Genomic DNA, 20463 nt, shown 5'->3' with positions numbered 1-20463 from the left:
GTGCGATTGGCACAGGACAGAGCGGAGTTTAGGGCTGTTGTACATAGGGTCGCTATGAGTCGCAGGCGACTCGACGGCACATAACAACAACAACAACAATATCCATAAGTATTAATTGTGGATCCAATTACATACGTGACAATTTAAATCCTTTTTTCTATTGTCAAGAAGTTACTGACTGTTGTGAAGACACTGGTTTAGTCTTTAATCTTTGTCAGTAAATGCAGTCAGTCTTCTTTCCTGGTTGTGTCATCTGCATATGGCAAGTTGTTAATGAGTCTTCCTCCAATCCTGAAACCACAACTTCATGTAGTCCAACTTCTTGAATTCTTTGCAAAGCACACAGATTGGACAGATGTGGTGGAAGGATACAATTCTGATGCACATTTTCCCTGATTTTAAGCCATCCCTTTTTATCTATTCAAATAAATTTCTTTCTGATTTATGTACAGGTTCCACATGGACACAATTCTGAAAGTCCCATTTTTTACAATGTTGGCCATGATGTGTTATGGCCCCCATAATCAAATGCCCTTGTATAGTTAAAAAAATACAACTGAACAAGTTTCTTGTAGTCTCTGCTCTCAGCTAAGAAATATCTGGTGTCAGCAATGATATCCTCATTCCATAGCTTCTTCTAAATTCAACTAGATTTTTTTTTTACAGTAACTTGTGCTTGCTGTGAAGCTGAACACTGTGACACTGATGTGTCAAATGTGATAATGGTTACTCATGGTGGACAGTGTTTGGTGGAGCTTCCCAAATAAAACAAGCTTGGAAGCAGAAGTGGCATCCACTTCCGTAATAGCTTGCCTCCAGAAACCCTATGAACCTGGACAGAGAATGAAAGTCACTCAAGTGTTGAGGACTTTCGTTCATAAGGTTGCTATGAGTAGCCTACGACTCGATGGCACTTAACAACAACAACATTCTGTTAATATCCTGTGTTAATCAATTTTCAATTTATCTTCAGCAAGCTTTTAGTTACACATGATAATGTTCAATAATTTCCACATTCTATTTGATCCTCTTTCTTTAGAATGGACACAAAGAAGATCTCCTTTACATAGTTCTCTTCGAGATTTCTTGGAATAAACAAGTATAACCAGCTCTGCATCTGTTCATGGAAACATCTTAATTGGTATTTCAACACCTCTTGTACATGTATAAAATACATATATTATAAAACTTGCCATATTAATCAATTCAGTAATTTATTAGCTGCAATCAATTGTAATGAATTATAACCATAATGATATGGAATCATCAATGCTATTTTCAAATTTCTTTATCACTCAAAACAAAGAACTTTGTGCTCATTATACAGCAACTTTCTCTTCTCTCCAAGCCCCAGACCTTGATATTTTCTAATCTTCTTTCCGTCTGTGAATTTGACTATTTTAGTTATTTCTTATCACAGTACTTCTTAAAGACAGGATGGTAAGACTTAGTCTCGTGTTATCAAAAGGGATCATTCTTTAGAGAAGTATATGACACTAAAGTAAAGGCTCAGTTAATGAGAATGAGACCCTCAACAAGATGGATTGGCATTGTAGCTGCATCAATGAGTTCAAACATATCTGTTATTGTAAAGATGGACTGGGCTACAACTCCTTCTATTATGGTTGGTTTTTTATTTAAGCCTCTTGTTTAGAGTCAATAAGACCTTGGGGAGGGCCTTTGTATTTAAAAGTCAGTTGGTATTATATATTGCAGGAACATTCTTCTAAGTGGTACAGCACCCTTCTGTCAGTATGCTGTACTGGAGTAACTTGGGGTTGCTGTGATGCTGAACCTTGTACCACTGGGAAGTCAAATGCCATAACAGTTACCCCTGGTAGACAATGTTTGGTAGAGCTCCCAGTTTAATAGAGGGTTGGAAGCAGGAGTGGCATCCACTTCCTAAATAATATGCCTCCGGAAATTCTATGAACTTTGATAAATGGTGATAGTTATAGAAAGACTTCAGGCCTTTTAGTCATAGGGTCACTATGAATTGTGCTCAAATACACAGCAATCAACAGCGAAAACATATAAGAGGTCACTGTGAGTCAATGCCAACTTAACAACTAACTATAAAAAGTTAGCTCTGATGACCTAGTGTTAAAAAATTCTACTGTAATCCCAAAGGCACATGGTTCAAATCTACCAGCTTGTCACATTGAAGAAGGATGGGCAGTCTCCTCCTGTGTGATTTACTGCCTCTGAAAATCCACTGGAGGATCCACTGTGAGTTGATTCTCACTCAATGGCAAACAACAAAAACTGTAACAAGAGATATTGCATATAAGTGAAATCACACAATATTTGTCTTTTGCATGTGGTTATAGTGCCAAGAAGCTGTAGTGCAATTGCAAAGGCACGTGGTTCGCATTCCAGCAGCTGCTCTGCAGAAAAGGATGGGCAGTCCCCTCCTATGTGACTAACTGCCTCTGAAAACCCACTGGAGGGTCAGCTATGGGTCTGTTCTGACTCAACGGTACCTAACAAGAGCAACGTTTGCAAATAAAAAAGAAGACCTGATGGGCTGATACAGTGACTGTGGCAATGGGCTCAAATTTGTTGGCGATGACAAGAATGCCACAGGAAAATACAGGGTTCAGATATGTTGTTTGTTGTTCATATGGTCACTATGAGTCATACTCAACTTGATGGCACCTAATAACAACAACAACATTTTGAAAGTTCATCCACCTTGCGGTATAGTTAGAATTTTATTTTCTGTGTGTGTTTAATTTTATTGTGTTGAAAATATATATAACAAAACATAATGAGATATCATCTCATGCCAATAGCAGTGGCAAAGCTTAATAGGACAAGTAATAAATGTTAGAGGGCATGTGGTGAGACAGGAACTCATATTATGTTGGTGGGATTGTAAAATGATACCATCACTCTGGAAGTCAGTATGGTGTTTCCTCAGAGAGCTCAACATAGAAATTCCATATGACTCAGCTATTCCACTACTTGGAATATACCCCGAGAAAATGAGACCTGAGACACAAATGGAGACTTGTATGCCAGTGTTCACAGCAGTGTTATTCACCATCACAAGAACATGGAAACAGCTCAAATGTCCAACCGCAAACAAATGGATTGAGAACTTATGGTACATTCACACAATGTAGTACTATGCAGCAAGCAGCAGCAATAACTTTGTAAATTATTACCTAACTCGGGAGGGACTGGAGAGCATTACGCTGAGTGAACTAACTAAGTCCCACAAGGATGAATATTGTATGAAACTGTTATTGTAGAATGAGTATAAAGATCCAAGAGGGGTGGGAGTGGCTGGAAGCAGAGGGATGTGGATGTGCAGGGGGAGGGGGGATTAATCATTGGGTTGTACAATTTGAGGGTAGGGGGTGAGAGAAACTGAAATAATTTGTTCAAATATGTATTTGAATTTTGTAAATAAACTAGTAAAAAAATTTCAAAAAAATATACAATTTACATATGACTGGGAAAAACAGTCTAGGAGAGATGAATTTCCTCTCCTGGTAAACAGACTGCTTAAACTGCTTTACATGTCTAAAGATAGGAAACAAAGAATTCTGAGGCAAAGTAACCAGTTTTGTAGGCTGAAGAAAACTGATGTCAATTTTAGTTATATAACTGAGATATATAAATATTTAAAGAATACTGAACGTATTAATACCACCCTATCACTGGTGGGAATGTAAAATGGTACAACCACTATTGCAGGCAGTCTGACACTTTCTCAAAAAGCTGCAAATATTCCATAAAAATGTTCTTCCCACATTTCTTTTCTACATAGAATGTATGACTTATCATTTATTGTGGGAGAAGGACAGTCAATCTCCTCCTATGTGATTAATTGCCTATGAAAACCCATCAGCTCTGAGTCAGTTCTGACTTGACAGTGTACAACAACAATAACAATATCACACATCGTTTATTATTTGAAACCAATAAGCATTATTATACTTCCAAGTTTCTGTGATTTTAAAATTTGATACATAAAAAGAATAAATCCATACTTTAACATTTAAAAAAAAAAGTTGCAAATAGGCACTTCCTGCTTATTCAAGGTAAGCCCCACTTTGGCAGTGCTTAATAAAGCTGGCTTTGTTCTTTTTTTTAAAAAAAAAAGTTGGAAATAGAAATACCATTTAACCCAGAATTTCCACAACTAGGAACATATTCTAAAGATACCAGTGCCACAACTCAAAATGATATACGCACACCCATGTTTATCGCTGCGTTATTCACAACAGTAAAGATGTGAAAGCGGTCCAAGTACCCATCAACAAACAAATGGATAGAAAAACTGTGGTACATTCACACAGTGGAATATTACACAGCATTGAAAAACAATGAATTTGTAAAACATTTCAAACATGGGTGACCATGGAAGACATTATGTTAAGTATAATATCTCAGCCACAAAATGAAAAATACTGTATAACACCACTGTTATAAAATAGGACTGACAAGAAAGGGGGTTAGGGAGAGAATATTAAAAGAGTAGATAGATAATTAACGCTACATTGGAACAAATGAGAGGAAGAACTGTCATAATCATGCACTCAAAAGTAATGTATGACTAGACATTATATGTATAAAAAATAATCTGAAACAAAAGGTGCATTACAAAATATATTGGGGGAGGGAGAAGGGAAGAGGTGGGAGGAAAATGTACAACGAATTAATGAAAACCCAACCTATCTGTAAACTTTAATTAAAGTCACAATTACAAAAAAGAAAATCCATTACTGTGAAATCAAGACTGTATGCACGATTGTAAATTGAGTAAGAACATAAAGTTTAAAATGCATGCTGTGTGAAGATAATCAACTGATTAACATTTCAGGTGTCAATAAATATTTTCAGAATAAAGGTATAAGACATAAGAACTAGTCCTTTCTCAATAAAAATACTGTTGGGTAATTACCTGTTGCCCCATCTGCTTTCTCTTAATTAATCTAAATATAAAAATGAGAAAATCAGACAGTCTTTTCAACTAGTCATGAATTCTTGCATCATATAAACAAGAATTTTACTTTTTTTCTCTAATATCCCATGCCCTACGAAAGAAGTATAGGGAACTCTGGTGGCCTAATGGTCAGGAGTTGTGCTGCCAGTCCGAATGCATGCAGTTTGAATCCACCAGCTGTGGGAGAAAAATGGGCCATCTCCTCCTGTGTGATTGACCATCTCTGAAAACTCTCTGGAAGGTCAACTAAGGGTCAGTTCCAACTCAACAGAAATAACAACAGTAACACCATGACACCAGAAATAAGTATAGCATCCCTTAGTGATGGCAAATGTTTAGTCACTCAACTTCTAACTAAAAGATCGTGGGTTTGCAGCAAGAACATGGAAACAGACCAAACACCTACCAACAAACGACTGGATTGAGAAATTGTGGTATGTTCATATGATGGAATACTATGCAGCACTCAGGGGCAACAATTCCTAAAAACACTACATAACATGGGAGAAGGTAGACAGCATTAGGCTGAACAAACTAACTCGGTCTCACTCATAAACACTAAGACCATTATTTTATAAACAGAAGGCTAACTAGTAAGATATGAGTATTCAAAGAGGGGTGGAGAGCAGGGAAGGGGGCTGAGGTTAGAGAAAGGGAAAAACTACAAGGTCGCACAGCTTGGTTGGTAGAGGGAGGGGGTGAAGGAATTAGGAATGATCCAGTGGGAATCTGGGTAATAGTGGGCATAGATCAACGGTGATTCATTTTATAAGACACAATGTATGCGAGTGACACTATTGAGATACCATGTGAATGAAAGAAAACACCACATTTATTTTAAAAAAATGATTATGGGTTTGCATTTACCCAGAGATGCCTCAGAAGAAAGACTTGGTAACTTACGTCCACAAGATCAGTCCTTGAAAATATCAGAAAACAGTTCTACTTGGGATAGGGGGGCTTACCATGAGTTGGAACCAGGCGCAACGGCAACTGGTTATAGGGACAAAGTGGTGCTGTAATATTTAGAGGGATTCTCCCACCAAGAGTGGAGTCAAAAGCCAAGAGAAGCAATTTGCAAAATGTTTAATTTCTTAGTTCCGTTAGAGCTATAGACCAGACATCCCCTCCTTCCTTGGTCCATGTACTAGATATCTCCTTGGTCTATGTACTAGATATCTCCTTGGTCCATGTACTAGTTATCTCTTTCTTCCTCCATCTGGGAGGCAATAAAATTCCAGAAAAATTTGTTGTCGAAACAAATATGAGTTGAATTCCTGTCACTTGCCACCCAAAGAACTCTATGGCAGCATAAAGCATGAAATGTGTTTGTCATGTGTGAAGAGAAATGAAGAAGCAAAACTCACTGCAGGAAATTATTTCTTTTAATCAAAACAGAAAAGTAAGGGTCAAATTAAGAAAGGTTGTAAATTCCAGCCAGTGGGGAGCCACTGAGGGTTTTGAGTATGGAAACAGCATGGGGAAAGGTGAGTTCTTTGAGTGTTTGGAAGGGTGAATACCAACATGTAGAGACCGCAGACAGCGGCGCTCTAAGAGGTTCATGGTCAGGAGCAGAACAGATGCCATTGCTTCTGATTTCAGCAAGCACTGCAAAGTCTGGCTTCACCTTGCTGGCACATGACCACTAAAGGCTACCTTTGCCATTCTTTGGAATTTTCCTTAACAGAGGCCTTATAAGGGGAAAGCTCTCTGAACTTTCATATCAATAATTGTATGTGTAATTAACTTCTCTCCCCCTCCCCAGGAACCAGTGGTGAGGTGGGCTCAAAATGGAAAAGTTCAATATCATAGTCAGGGCAGTTACTGAGGAGTCTTCCTCCCGCGTGTGTCCCACCGACAGCATGGTTAAATGAGGCTTAATTTGACAGTCTCAACCATCCCTTGTTAATGATGCCCCATCGCTGTCATTTGCATCTGGCCTGTGGTTTGGTGTTTTGTTGATTTTCTTCACTGTTGGCTGTCCCCTAGCTTTCTTGTCTGCGTTTTTGGACCCCAGTGCTCCTCTGAGGGCAAGTTTTCTTTTCAACACCACAAATACCATCTCTGCTATTGGGACACAACAGTTAAATAATGTGAAATTGCACCGATGCCAGTGAAATAAAAGCGAGTTTTACAAAACCGAGTTCCTTCCCTGAACATAATAACAGTAAATTTCAAGGGTCCTATAGTGTAATATCCATTAGATTTATTATGTTGCAATTCCCAGTCTCACTAGTTCTGCCTGAGGGTGAGTATATTACATTTCATCACAGTTTCATTTTCTCCTACAGATGAGAAATGGGAATGTGATTGCAGTTATGTAGCATGCATGTGTTAAATCTGATCTCTAATAAAATCAAACACATCACAACTCAAAGCACTTTAGCACAGTGTCGGCAAAATGAAACACCATCTGTCATCATGTAGAGATTGCCTTATTATAACACAAAATCAAACTGCGCAGTGTGAACATTGTTACTTAATAAATGGGTAAATGAAAACTGATAATTATGATCTTATTTATTTTAAATGATTACTTAAAGCTACCAAAAGTGCAACATAATTTGTCAATTAGACACTCTGGACGCCATCACAGCATTTAAAACAAACACCCCTCAGTGGAAAAATAAAAAGGTAAACTGACACAGAGAGAAACAAAGGGGAAGGATTTAGGGGAACTTACAAGAACGGCCAAAACTGCGAATGAGAAAAGATGTCCAAGACTCGAGAAATGGTGGCCTACCCTTTTTATGTGATTACAATGTCTATACCAAAAATGCCCAATATTTTCACTTGGGGACAGAACTTAACAGGCCCCAGTGCATCTGAAGATGCATTGACAGACTAAGCCCTGAGGACAGCGGGCGCCACTGCTTTGGCTTCCATATTTGAAGCACCTCAAAGCCACCACGCTGTTTGCAAATCTGGGAGTAGGAGTTCTTGAACTCAGATTTGGTTTCTTATATGGTGGTTGGGGTGAAAGTTGATCATCAAATCATGTGTATTTTGTGTCATAACATTAGTAGCACTTACTTGTATTCACCTGTAATCTGTCATTTGGATAGAACATGATGATGAATCTTGTTCTAGTCATTTTCCCAAGATGGACTTTTAATGTTAGAAAACCTGCCTGGGGAGAGAAATGCCCAGAAGTCAAAGAGATGATAGAGACCCTGGCTGTTTGTGGTTCTACCGCAATGTAGAGGGGGACTTTACTCCTCCCCCTGTAATTGGAGGTGTATGATAATGTCTTTTCCCAACACTTTTCCCTATAAAAGAAATATCTGCCTTACCGAAATTGCACTCTGTGTAATGTGTCAAGAGTAAAGACCCAAGTATGTAGATGCTTCCTGTGCTTGGGTTAAGCATCTAAGCATGGTCATACTAGTTGACGACTGTTGTTATTGTTGTTGACCATCCAGTCAGAATCAACCCATAGTTAACTCTAGTGAGTTTTCAAGGCACAGGAGGAGATTGCTCATTTTTCTCCCATAGAGCATCTAGTGACTTTGAACTGAGCACCTTGGGCTTGGCAGCACAATTCCTTCTCACTAAGCCAACAGAGTTTCCTACGTGGAGAGCAGCAACCCCCAAATCTTCTTCTGGCATGACATCTGGTTTTCAGAATCTTGGTGCTACAAAAACACTGCAAATTCTTAATGCACAAGAAACGTATAGAAGAGTATCAGATTTCCCTGAGTTTTCCTGGCTTCCCCTAAGACCTGGAAGTGATAAGTTATTGTTTATGCCAACAATGTGACTAATGGTAAGCATCTGAGTGTCTATCTGGGGGCGTGGGCCATACTTTGTTACCTTGACTTCTAGGAGCCTGGTTATTGGGTGCTGCATGCCTATGTGACTGGTTCCCAATAAAAACCCCAGACACTAAGGCTTGGGTGAGCTTCTCTGATTGACAGCATTTCACATGTCACACATTCTTTTGTGGAGAATTAAAGACATCTCTGTTGCAGATTGAGGGTAAAGTATTTTTGTAATTATTAATAATGAGACAGACAACCAATAAGGAGATAGAATAGAGAGCATAAATACAGGGGGCCAGCAGTTCTCAGCTGAAGGGCCCCATTCCAGCTTCCCTGTATCTATATTGAAAATTATCAGGAAGTAAATCACAAAGAGAATTCAATGCAAATGAAGCCAAGCTCTTTCTATGGAAAACCTTCCCCTTGACTCAGGAGGGAGGGGTCAGCAAATGCAAGAATCTGGTAAACCCTTAAGGATTGCCTTAGTGCCTCAAGGTGAACTCTAGATTGAACCAGTCCCCACCCCCACATCCTGAAATAGCATTCAGTTTATTACAAATACTTATTATTGGCTTCCCAAACATCTCCATGCAACTCCTCCCCTTGCAAAGGGGCCTTGAAGCTTATTCCTGGTCTTTCCCAGACTTACCCCACATATCTTTTTCCTTTGCCTATCTTACTCATTTTGAGATAAAAACCAACCCATGAATATAACTGGTATGAATGAAATTGTTTCTTCAAGTGAAGTATGGGGTCCAAGAGTGGTTTTAGCAACCCCAATAAAGTATAGATTCTTCAGTACTGGCTTTGAAGATAGGAGGGGACATGTATAAGGGGATACTGGCAGCCTGTAGGAGGGGATCCCCCATATCAGCCAGTAAGTCCTGTTGTTGTTGTTGTTGTTGTTGTTGTTGTTGTTGTTATGTGCAGTCAAGTCACTTGCGACTCATAGTGACCCTCTGTACAACGGCCCTAAACTCTGCTCTATCCTCTGCCAATCGCACTGTCTCTGACACACCCATCCCGATTACCCCAGTCACTGAATCAATCCACCTCATAGAGGGCCTTCCCCTTCAGCACTGTCCCTCCATCCTCCCAAGCATGATGTCCCTCTCCAAGGACCTGTCCCTCCTTGCAACATGTCCAAAGTATGTCAGGCGAAGCCCCAGAATCCTTGCCTCCAAGGAGCAGCCCGGTTTGACCCTTTCCAGGATGAATCTGTTTGTTTTCCTAGCAGTTCATGGTACCCTCAATACTCTTCTCCAGCACCACAGCTCAAAGGCATCAATTCTCCTTCTATCCTCCTTAGTCATTGTCCAACTCTCTGATGCATAACAAGTGATTGCGAAGACCATGGCCTGTATCAGACGCACCTTAGTCTCCAAAGAGACACCATTGCTCTTCAGTACTTTGGAGAGGTCCCTAACAGCAGATTTTCCCATGGCAATACGTCGTCTAATTTCCTGGCTGCTGATGCCAAGAGTATTTATTGACTGTGGAGCCAAGCAAACGGAAGCTGTGAACAATCTCAATCTCTTCACTATCCATCCTGATGCTGCCAATTGGTCCAGTGGTGAGAATCTTTGTCTTCTTGACATTGAGCCTCAATCCATATTGGAGGCTGCAGTCCTTGACCCTCTGCAGCAAGTGCTTCAGGTCCTCCTCAGTTTCAGCAAGCAGGGTTGTGTCATCTGCATAACGCTGATTGTTGATAAAGCGTCCACCAATTTTGACCCCACATTTCTCCTCATAGAGCCCAGCCTCCCGGATAATCTGTTCTGCATACAGGTTGTAAAGGTGTGGAGCTAGGATGAATCCCTGGCGTACGCCCTTCCCAATTTTGAACCATGCAGTGTTTCCTTGCTCTGTTCTGACGAGTGCCTCTTGGTCCAGGTTCAGGTTTCTCATCAGCACAGTCAAGTGTTCTGGGATTCCCATTCTTCTCAGAGGCAGCCACATTTTGTTATGATCCACACAGTCAAATGCCTTTGCATAGTCAATGAAACACAGATATACATTCCTCTGGTATTCTCTGCTTTCAGGCAAGATACATCTAACATTATCTACAATATCCCTAGTACCAAGACTCCTCCTAAACCCAGCCTGGACTTCTGGCAATTCTTTGCTGATGTGTTTTTGGATAATCTTCAGTAGAATGTTGCTTGCATGTGAAATTAATGATATTGTTCTATACTTTCCACACTCTGTTGGGTCACCCTTCTTGGGGATGTGAACAAATATAGATCTCTTCCAGTCAGTTGGCCAGGTGGTTGTTCTCCAGATTTCTTGGCACAACTTGGTAAGCACGTCCAGGGCAACATCTCTTAACCTCAAAATAAACTGAACAAGTCATAATAGCCCTAAGAAACAAACATACCACAGAGAAAACTGTAAACCTGTTTTCCCATGAAAGATTTATCTGCTACAATAAAAACAAACAGACAAAAAAACTAGAAGGAAGTCAAATGTCCATTTAAAGATACACCCTAGTCAGCTGTGAGGGACCTCTCAAGAGTACTGAAGAGCAATAACGTCAGGCTGCAGACTAAGGTGCAACTGATCTGGGCTATAGTCTTCGCAATTATGTGCTATGAATCAGAGAGTTGGACAGTGACTAGAGATGATAGAGAATTTATGCCTTTGAGTTATGGTGCTGGAGAAGAGTGTTGAATATACCATGGACTGCTAGGAGATCAAACAGGTTTGTCCTGGAGAAGGTGAAGCCGAATGCTCCCTGGAGTCAAGGATTCTGAAGCTTCCTCTGACATACTTTGGGCATGTTGCAAGGAGGGACTGGTCCTTGGGGAGGGACATCATGTTTGGCAGAGTGGAGGGGCGGTGAAGGAGAGGAAGACCCTCGATGAGATGGATCAACTCTGTGACTGGAGTGGTGGGAATAAGTGCGTTTGAGATGGCTAGGTTGACACAGAATAGAACAGCATTTAGAGCTCTTGTACATAGAGTCGCAAGCGACCAGACGGCACATAACAACAACAACTAGTTTCAATCTCAATCCAGAAAATACACCTTTGCAGAATCTGGCTGTTCCACTCATTAAAAGATACATGAGTAAATAAATAACAGCATACTACTCACCAGTGAAAATGAACTCATTAAATAAACCAGAGTAATGAACCTCAAATTAGTTATGCAACGCAAAAGAAAACCAGGAAGGATTAAAAGTAGCACAGCTTTCTGGTAATAATAATCATCATCATCATCATCATCATCATCATCTCAGTGATGTACCTTCATCTGTTGTGAGAGAACCTGCAGACTCTGGAGAGGCAAGAGGCTGAGGAAGAGGACTGTTTAAGGGCAGCGGGGAGATCTGTGGGTGACGGACAGCTGACAGTCAGTGTGATCATTAAGTGATCATTAAGATGGACTCGTGGGTACACATTTGTACCTCAAGACCACAAAATCCAGAAAACAGCCTCTGCTTCTTCTCCTTCCTGGTCTCTGGTCGGTACTTGTGGGGCAGCTTCAGCAGCTGAGTAGCCGTCTGGCGGTCCACGGCCTGGGCAAACTGGTTAATGGCGGGTGGGATGTTCAGCTGTTTGTAGAGAACTGCTTTTTTTGCTGCTGCGGTCAGATGTTGTGGGACCATTTGACCAAGCGGGGAAGGTCCCTTTTGGGTTGGATGTCCTGCCTGATGCCAAAGTTCTTGGGCCTTTTCTCAACCACAGGACTCACCACCTTCTTGGCCTCCCGCTTCTTGACCATGGCGGGTGCCAGGACCACCTTCTTCCCCTTGGCCTTCTTTCCCTTCTGCATCATGGGCAGATGGAAGAGGTTGAATGACTTTTTAAACAAATAATTTCTTTTTTTTTTTTCTTTCCTCACTGCAAAGGAAGGTAACAGTCTGGATTCAGAGCCTGACTCTCAGAGGACTCCGTTTCATTTTCAGGACTGGACCTGGTCTTGTGGAAATGTGTCTCCCACCCCCATGTGCGGGCCTCAAGGTCCATTCAGGGCTTTTTATAACTCAGAAGTGATTAACTTCAGGATCCTCCTTACACACGTATTAACTCATTAACCGTGGAGAGAAAAAAAAAAAATTCTGTTTCCAAACAGATTAACATCCACAGGTGTAAAGCCCAACACAAATTTTGGAGGTTCAATTTAATCCCTAATGACTACCACCAGCCCTGCTTCGTCTTTAATTATGTCTGGAATCTACCAAAGCCCAAGAGAAGCTCAAACCAACTGTGGAGAGAGCAAGAAAACACTGGGAGGCGAGGCGGCCAGGAACTTGACATTTCATGTCTCCTACTTACTTTTCACTTGAATCAAATAAAATCAAAACCGTTTTTTAAAAAAGTATATAATAGGATTTTTCTTGTGGCAACTGGTTGAAAAACCAACTGAAGCTGTCTTCTAAAACAACAACAACAAATACTAAAACAATGAAGGACCTAAAAAAATTTCTCAAATTTGTTTCCAGGGAGTCAGTTTCAACAAGCGACTGGAAATTTGGGCAGTCTGGCTACATGGAGGCATGGCTTACACACTTTACAAAAAAATAAAAGACAGAAATAATGCCACACCATCTGACGCAAATCTCCACTGCCCTCACGGTAGCCTATTGCTGTTAGTGTACCGCTGAGTCAGAACAGATTCATAACTAATCCTCAAGTAGGTTTTCAGATCTCACAGGAGGAGAGGCCCATTTTTCTCCTGTGGAGCAGTTGGTGGCTTCTAACCTCATACCATTGAGTAGGAAACACAATTTACTCCTAAGCCACCAGGGCTCCCCTGGTTGTGTATAAGGTCCAACAGAATTCACCTGGTATTGGTTTCCTTCAGAAATACAAATACTACCTCCTGTTCTATCAGCTGTGAAGTCAGGACAGCTTGACACAGTTTCTGCAGCCTTCTGACAAAAGGCCATGGTCTGCCTCAACAAAGAGGTGGTGATGTTGCTGTCGTTACAGGCCTTCAAGCCAATTATGACTCATAACTACCCAATGAATAGAAGTTCTGAAACGTGTTCCATCCTGAGGCAATCTCACTGTTTCCAACACACTTGCCCCCAATGCCCCGGTCACTATGTCAACCCAACTCATCCAAGGTCTTTTTCTCCTGCGCTGTCACTCCACCCTTCCAAGTATGATGTCCTTCTCCAAGGACTGGTCCCTCCAGCAACATGCTCAAAGTATGTGAAATGGAGTTTCAAAATCCTTGTCTCCAAGGAGCAACCTGGTTTCACCCTCTCTAGGACAGACCTGTTCATTTTCTTGGTAGTTCATAGTATGTTCCATACACTTCCCCAGCATCATCAAGAAGGAGCTATGAAGAGAATGAAGGTGCTGCCAGTTAGCTAAGATCTGAGAAAATTTCAGTGTAATCTGAGCAAGAAAGATATCAGATCCTTTCTTCTTGGGGAAAAACAACAGTGTCATAATTCTAAGCAATCACACTCATTTTAAAGGCACTGTGGGCAAAACTGTTACTTGCTGTTAGATGTTGTCAAGTAAATTCTGACTCCTGGTGACCCTGTGTAACAGAGTAGGATTCCCCATATGTTTGCTTGGCTTTAACCTTTCTGGAAGGAAGTCTTTCTTCTATGGAGGTACCGAACTTTCTCCCCCATCCCTCACCCTTTTTATTTATAGCAAAACAATAGAGACACAAATCCTAGGTAGATGTACTCTTGTATTTGATAGATAGATAGATAGATAGATAGATAGATAGATAGATAGATAGATAGACAGACAGACAGAGGATAGATAGAGATATACAGTAACCTAGTGGCAAGAAGCTGTTCTGCAATTCTGAAGGCATGTGCTTTGAGGCCACCAGTTGCTGCATAGGAGGACAGGCAATTTCCTCACATATGATCAATTGCCTCTGAAAACCCACCCAGAGGGTCAGCTATGGGTCAGTTCCAAACCTATTGAAAACAACAAATATATGTTTGAACATTCATATTCTATTTATCTATTATTGCTTCCCTCAGTCTCGCTCTCGCTCTCTCTCTTTTCTCTCTGGTAATGCTCAAATATTTGCATGAACCATTTCTTTTTAGTGGGTGGTCTATGATAAGGAGTTGTGCAAACCCCAAAGGCAAGTGGTTTGACTCTACTAGCTGTTTGTTCCCCAAGAGAAAGATTGTTAAGCTCTTCCAGTGCAATCTATAGCCTCTGAAAACCCACTGGTGGGTCAGCTATGAGTCTGTTTCGATATAACAACGTACCATATATAATAACAACATAGCAAAAATATTAGCCTTTGTGATTTATGTCACCCAGCGTAATTTGTTCTAATTTAATCCAATTAATGCAGTATTTCAGGAATTCTTGAACATTTTTAAATGATGTGTAATACTCCATATGTCAGTGTACATTCAACACTTATCTGTCAGCAGGCACTTAGGTAGTTTCCAACATTTTGCCATTAAAAATAGTGCTGCAGTAAACTTGGATGTAGATAGATCTGTATCATAAGTTTTAATTTTTTTAGTATATAAACCTTGTTTTCATTGTTGTGTATCTTCCAGTTGGAACCAACCCATAGCTGACCCTTCAGAGGGTTTTCCAAGGCAATTAATCAAACGGAAGGATATTGCCTATCCTTTCACAGAACAGGTGGTGGATTCGCACCACATGCCTTTGGGATTGCAGCGAAACTTCTTATTGCTAGACCGCCAGAGCTCCCAATACACCTAGTAGTGTATATAAATAAATACGCTTGGCACGAGCAGTCAGGAGATCAGGAGATGTATTGCACTGGCAAAGTCTGCAGCCAGAGAGCTCTCCGAATTACTGGGGAGCAGTAATATTTAGTTTGAGGACTAAGGCACATCTGATTCTGATCTTTTCAGTCACTTGTTATGCATCTGAGAGCTCGACAATGAATAAGGATGACAGAAGTAAAATTGGTGCCTTTAAATTGTGGTGTTGGAGGAGAGTACATGGATCGCCAAAGGAACACATATATATGTCTTAGAGAAGGTGCAGCCAGAGTGCTCCTTGGAAGCAAGGATGGCCAAGCTTTGTCTTGCACTCTCTGGGCGTGTCGCTAGGAGTGTCTCATGCTCAGAAAGTTGGAAGGACAGCAAAGGAGAAGAAAACCCTCAACCAGGCAGATTGACATAGGGAGTACAGCTATTGGCTTGAGTACGTCTGAGATTGTGAGGTTAGCACAGGATAGGGTAAACCTCAGATCTATTGTTTAAAGGTTCACTATGAGTTGTACTGAACTCAACACCTAATTATAATAATTTAGTAGTAACAGTCCCTCTAAACTGATGTTGTTATTCCTTTTATAAAAAAATAATAATTTAGTAGTGGGATTGCTGGATTAAATGATATTCCTAACTTACTAAAGAAGTGTCAAACTACTTTGCATAGTGGTTGCATCATTTTATATTTTCAATCTGTGCATGGGCGTTCCAATGTTTTCACATTCTCCCCAGCATTTGCTGTTTAATGTCTTTTTGAAGACAGTTCTTTTTGCTGGAGTGAATTTATAGCTCATTGTTATTTTGATTTGTATCTCTTTTGGTAGCTAATGATTGTGAGCAATTGGTTAATGTGTTTGCTGGCCTTCTGAATATTTCCTTAGGTGAAGTACCTATTCATGTTCTCTGCCTATTTTGTGATTGGGCTGTTCATCTTTTTTCTTGTTTAGATGTTTTCTATGAATTTTAGAGATGAGCCCATTGTCAGATGTGTCATTCGCAAATGCTTCTCTCTAATCTGTAGCACAGCACCGAGTTCATGACCAGTAGTTTATTGTCCCTGAAGACTTTTTGTGGTGTTACTAATGAGTTTCAGAAGTTCATTTATTTCATTTCTATTTCACTTTGCTTTTCTTGGTGATTTTTATAAAAAACCACCTACATTATAAGTTACTTCAGGAACTGAAGAAGAAAAAAAGAGTTTACAATGGAGGCTTATCTTCTAAAATCAACATTATTGTTGTGAAATGTTAAGTTGATACCAGTTCATTGCGGTCCCATCGGACAGAGCACAACATCCCCACTGAGTTCCCAGATCTTCTCCACAGGAAAAAAACAAGACATAGCAGTAAGTTTCTGTGAAGATTTACATACTTGGAAACCCTATGGTCTCTGCTTTGTCACTAGGCAATTAAATCAACTCTATAGCAGGAAATTCAGTTTGCAGTTTAGAATGTTTACAGAAGCAAATTGCCATGTCTTACAGCTGGCTGTTCAGTTTGCAGGTGAGTGCTTAAAACAGTGGATCACCAAGATTCCTTAAATAACACTGTTGTTGTTGTTAGGTACTGACCCAAAGTGACCATATAGGCAAGAGAACAAAACACTGCCTGCACCATGCTCACAATGGTGCTTGGGCACATTGGGACAGCCACTGCGTCAATCCACCCCATGACCCAACCCGGAACTCTGGTGAAGTCGTGGTTAAAGTGTCCAGCCACTAACTAAAAGGTTGGTAGTTTGAACCCACCAGCGGCACTCACACACTGTTTACAGAGGATGGTGTATCTCTCCTGTGGAGAAAGGGGGGAGCTGTTTGCCGTCAAGATTTAGAATCTTGGAAAACTTGTGGAACAGTTCTTTGTGCTGTAGCGTTGTTCCGAGTCACAATAGGCTCAAAAGCAGCAGTGGGATTTTGGATTTTATGGGTGTGAAATGTAAATGTGATGTCATAATACTTTTTTAAAAAAAATTACAGAAGCAGTGTGCAAATTTTCTGTGCCTGCAGTAACAAAAGGCCATAAACTAAGTGGCTCAAAACAGAAATCTATTTGCCCAGAATTTTGAGGGCCAGATGTCCAAATTTAGTGCCAGCAGAGCTACACTACCTCTGAAGGTTCTAGAACATTGTCGTTTCCTTGCCTCTTCTGATGAGTGGTGGCTCCAGGCATGCCTTGGTTTGTGACTATCACTCCACTCTGTGCCTAAATGGCCACATTGCTTCCTCTTCTGTTTTTCTTACTAGCTGTCTCAAATTCCCTCTGCCTTTCTCCTACAAACACATTCATCAGTGGATTTCAGGCCAACTTGGAAAACGAAGGTGGGCATTTCATCTCAAAATCCTTAATGTGAGAAATCTGCAAAGACCTTCTTTCTAAATGAGGTAACATTCATGGATTCAGGAATTAGATGGTGTATCTTGCCACTGCAAAGAAAAAGATATTGTCTCTTCATCATCTTTTAAAGTTCTTTCTAGTCCACCAAAAATTAAGGCTGTCTTACAACCCTCCTTCTGCTTCTCAAGCCTTCACTGACTTTATTTAGACCACACATTAGTTAAACAAAGTGCTGTCGTGTTTATTGTATTGAATTAGCAAATTATAAACTATCGTCCGAGTCTTTTGAGAACACCCAGACAAATGATCTAGACACAGAGAACCCTCATATGCTTATAATGTGGCCTTCATTTATAAAAGCTTTGGACCCTGAGCTTGGGGAATGCCAAACTCTTTACAGACACACTCCAGAGTACTGGTTGCTAGGAAGCTACCAAAGCTAGTGTTTTTAATGAGATTTAAAGTATCATAAATTATATATTATTTTCTGCACTTAGGACATTCATAGCTCTTTGGTTTATTTTGTATTTCATTTTGCATTGGTGACATATAATCCCTTTATATACAAAATGCCTTGCATAAGAATTCCCTCAGAAATCAGTGCAAAATTACATTTCAAAATTATTTTTTTTTCCTCTCTCTAAAATAAAAGTTGGCGTTTGCTTTGTCTCCTCCTGCGGGTCTAAGGCAGGCAATTGCTAAGAATTTATTTTCTCCAGCTTAGAAAAAGTAATCCCAGCCTTTATCAATAATAATTACTCAAGTGAATACTGTGAGTTTAGTCTGAAGCTGCTGTTAATAAGAATTCTCATAATTCCATTTTCTAATGAGAGTTAATGTAGGTTCTCCAAGTTTCATTCCACAGATAATTACAGAAACAGTATTTAAAAGGACTGTTTTTCAGTCAGTATCCTTCCTCAACTCTTGTCCGTTACAACATTAAATAGACGCAGCAATGCATCCAAAATAATTCAAGAACTCTTTGGTTTAGCTGATCCTTCAGTTACTGTGCAAACGCCAAACCCAGTTTGACTCTCTGAGCCATCCGCTGTCCACTACCCACAAGAAGGCAGCCACTGGGCGTCCTGGCAGTAAAGAACCATAGATGTATCTACGCTGGCAGTGGCCACTAGCCAAGCCAAATTAAGATGGGCATTTGCAATTAAGAAATTGATTTAATCAGAGATCCTTTGCACAGTAAGATTTTTAACATCTTTGGAAAATAATAGTCCCTAAGAAACATACATTTCAAGTGATTTTGTTTTTTGAGGGGTTTTTTCCCCCTTTTCAGTATAAATTCTTTACTGTCACATACTTATCACATTAGCTGTTGAAAGGTATCCTAGAGACAGTAGTATTTTCTCCAGAACATCATAGTGATTTAACTAAATGGCCTATCTTTACTATTTCTGTGTTAGCAAGTACCAAGGACTTTAACAAGGAGCAATTAGGCCATCTCAGCACAAGTTTTAAGAATAAATGATAAGTTTATTGTTGTTAGCTTCTAAAAACCCACTGGAGGGTTTGAACTATGAGTTCATTCCAATTCAACAGTACATAATAACAATGCTGTTCTTACCTGTCTTTGAGTTGGACAAGCTCAAGTCTACTTATGCATTGACAAGAGAATGAGACACTGCCCCTTCCCCAAGGACTGTGTCATCCCCGAGAGGGGTTGTGAATCAAATTGTTATGATCCATACGGTTTGCAATGGTTGGTTTTAAAAATAGATTGGCCAGCCTTTACTCCTGCTCAGCCTTAATCTGTGAACACTACTGAAATCTATTCAGTGTCATAGCGACATACAAGTGGTGGTTGCATATGAGGTTTGTGGGCTGGGAATCAAGCCCAGGTTTCCTTCATGGAAGATGAGACCCACAATTGCCTCACTTTGTAAGTCTATTGTTGTAAGTGCTATCTAATTGATGACAGCTCTTAGCAACTGTAAGAATAACAGATCTGAACTTCGTGCTATCCTCTGCTATCCTCATCGTTTCTGAGATACATGAGCCCATTACTCATTGTATCAGTCTATCTTGTGGAGGGGCCTTCCTCTCTTTTGTCGACCCTTCCAAGCGTGATGTCTCTCTCTTCAAGGCACAGCCTTGCCCAACAACATGCCCAAAGTATGTGAGATGAAACTTTACCATCCTTGCCTCTAAGGAGCACTCTGGCTGTACATTCTCCAATATATGCTTTTGTTCCTTGGCAGTTCATAGAACATTCAGCACTCTTGTCCAGCATTGCATCTCAAAGGCTCCGATCTTTCTTCCCTCATCAATGAATAAATTGCCCAGCTCTCAGATGCGTAACAAGTGATTGAAAAGACAATGGCTTCAATCAGGTTCTCCTTAATCTTTAAGCTGATATCATTGTTCTTCAGCACTTTGAAGAGGTCCTGGACAGTTCAATATGTCTTTTGATTTCTTGACTGCTGTTATCAATGGTGTTGATTCTGGATCCAAGCAAAAAGAAATCATTGGCAATTTCAATATTTTCTCCATCTATCATGATGTTGCCTACTGGCACAGGTAAGGATCTCCTCCCACATGATTAACTACCTCTGAAAATCCACTGGAGGGTCAGCTATGGGTCGGTTCCTACTCCAGAGTTCACAACCACATCTTATCTGGTTAGTGATCTCTCTTTCCCTTTTCTCTCATCCCTGGTAGCTATCAAAGAATGTTTCTTTCTGTGTGTAAACCTTTTTGTAACTTTTTTAA

At 40.3% G+C, this 20463-nt stretch overlaps 1 protein-coding gene across 1 annotated transcript in view; it reads right to left on the bottom strand.

Annotated features, from left to right (window-relative positions):
* Positions 1 to 12495, bottom strand: part of LOC102870071 — a 123438-nt gene extending 110943 nt beyond the window's left edge. The window contains exons 1-2 of the mRNA XM_006897135.1: positions 12415 to 12495; positions 12128 to 12274 (exon numbers count right to left, since the gene is read on the bottom strand). Of these exons, the coding sequence (XP_006897197.1) occupies positions 12128 to 12274; positions 12415 to 12495 (228 nt within the window). The remainder of the gene's footprint in view (positions 1 to 12127; positions 12275 to 12414) is intronic.
* Between the last annotated feature and the right edge of the window lie 7968 nt (positions 12496 to 20463).

Source organism: Elephantulus edwardii, unplaced genomic scaffold, assembly GCF_000299155.1.
Source record: "Elephantulus edwardii isolate Elephantulus edwardi_28Jun2011 unplaced genomic scaffold, EleEdw1.0 scaffold00201, whole genome shotgun sequence".
NCBI lineage: Eukaryota > Metazoa > Chordata > Mammalia > Macroscelidea > Macroscelididae > Elephantulus > Elephantulus edwardii.
The sequence above is the reverse complement of the archived record's forward strand: the minus strand, read 5'-3'. Positions and strand labels throughout refer to the sequence as shown.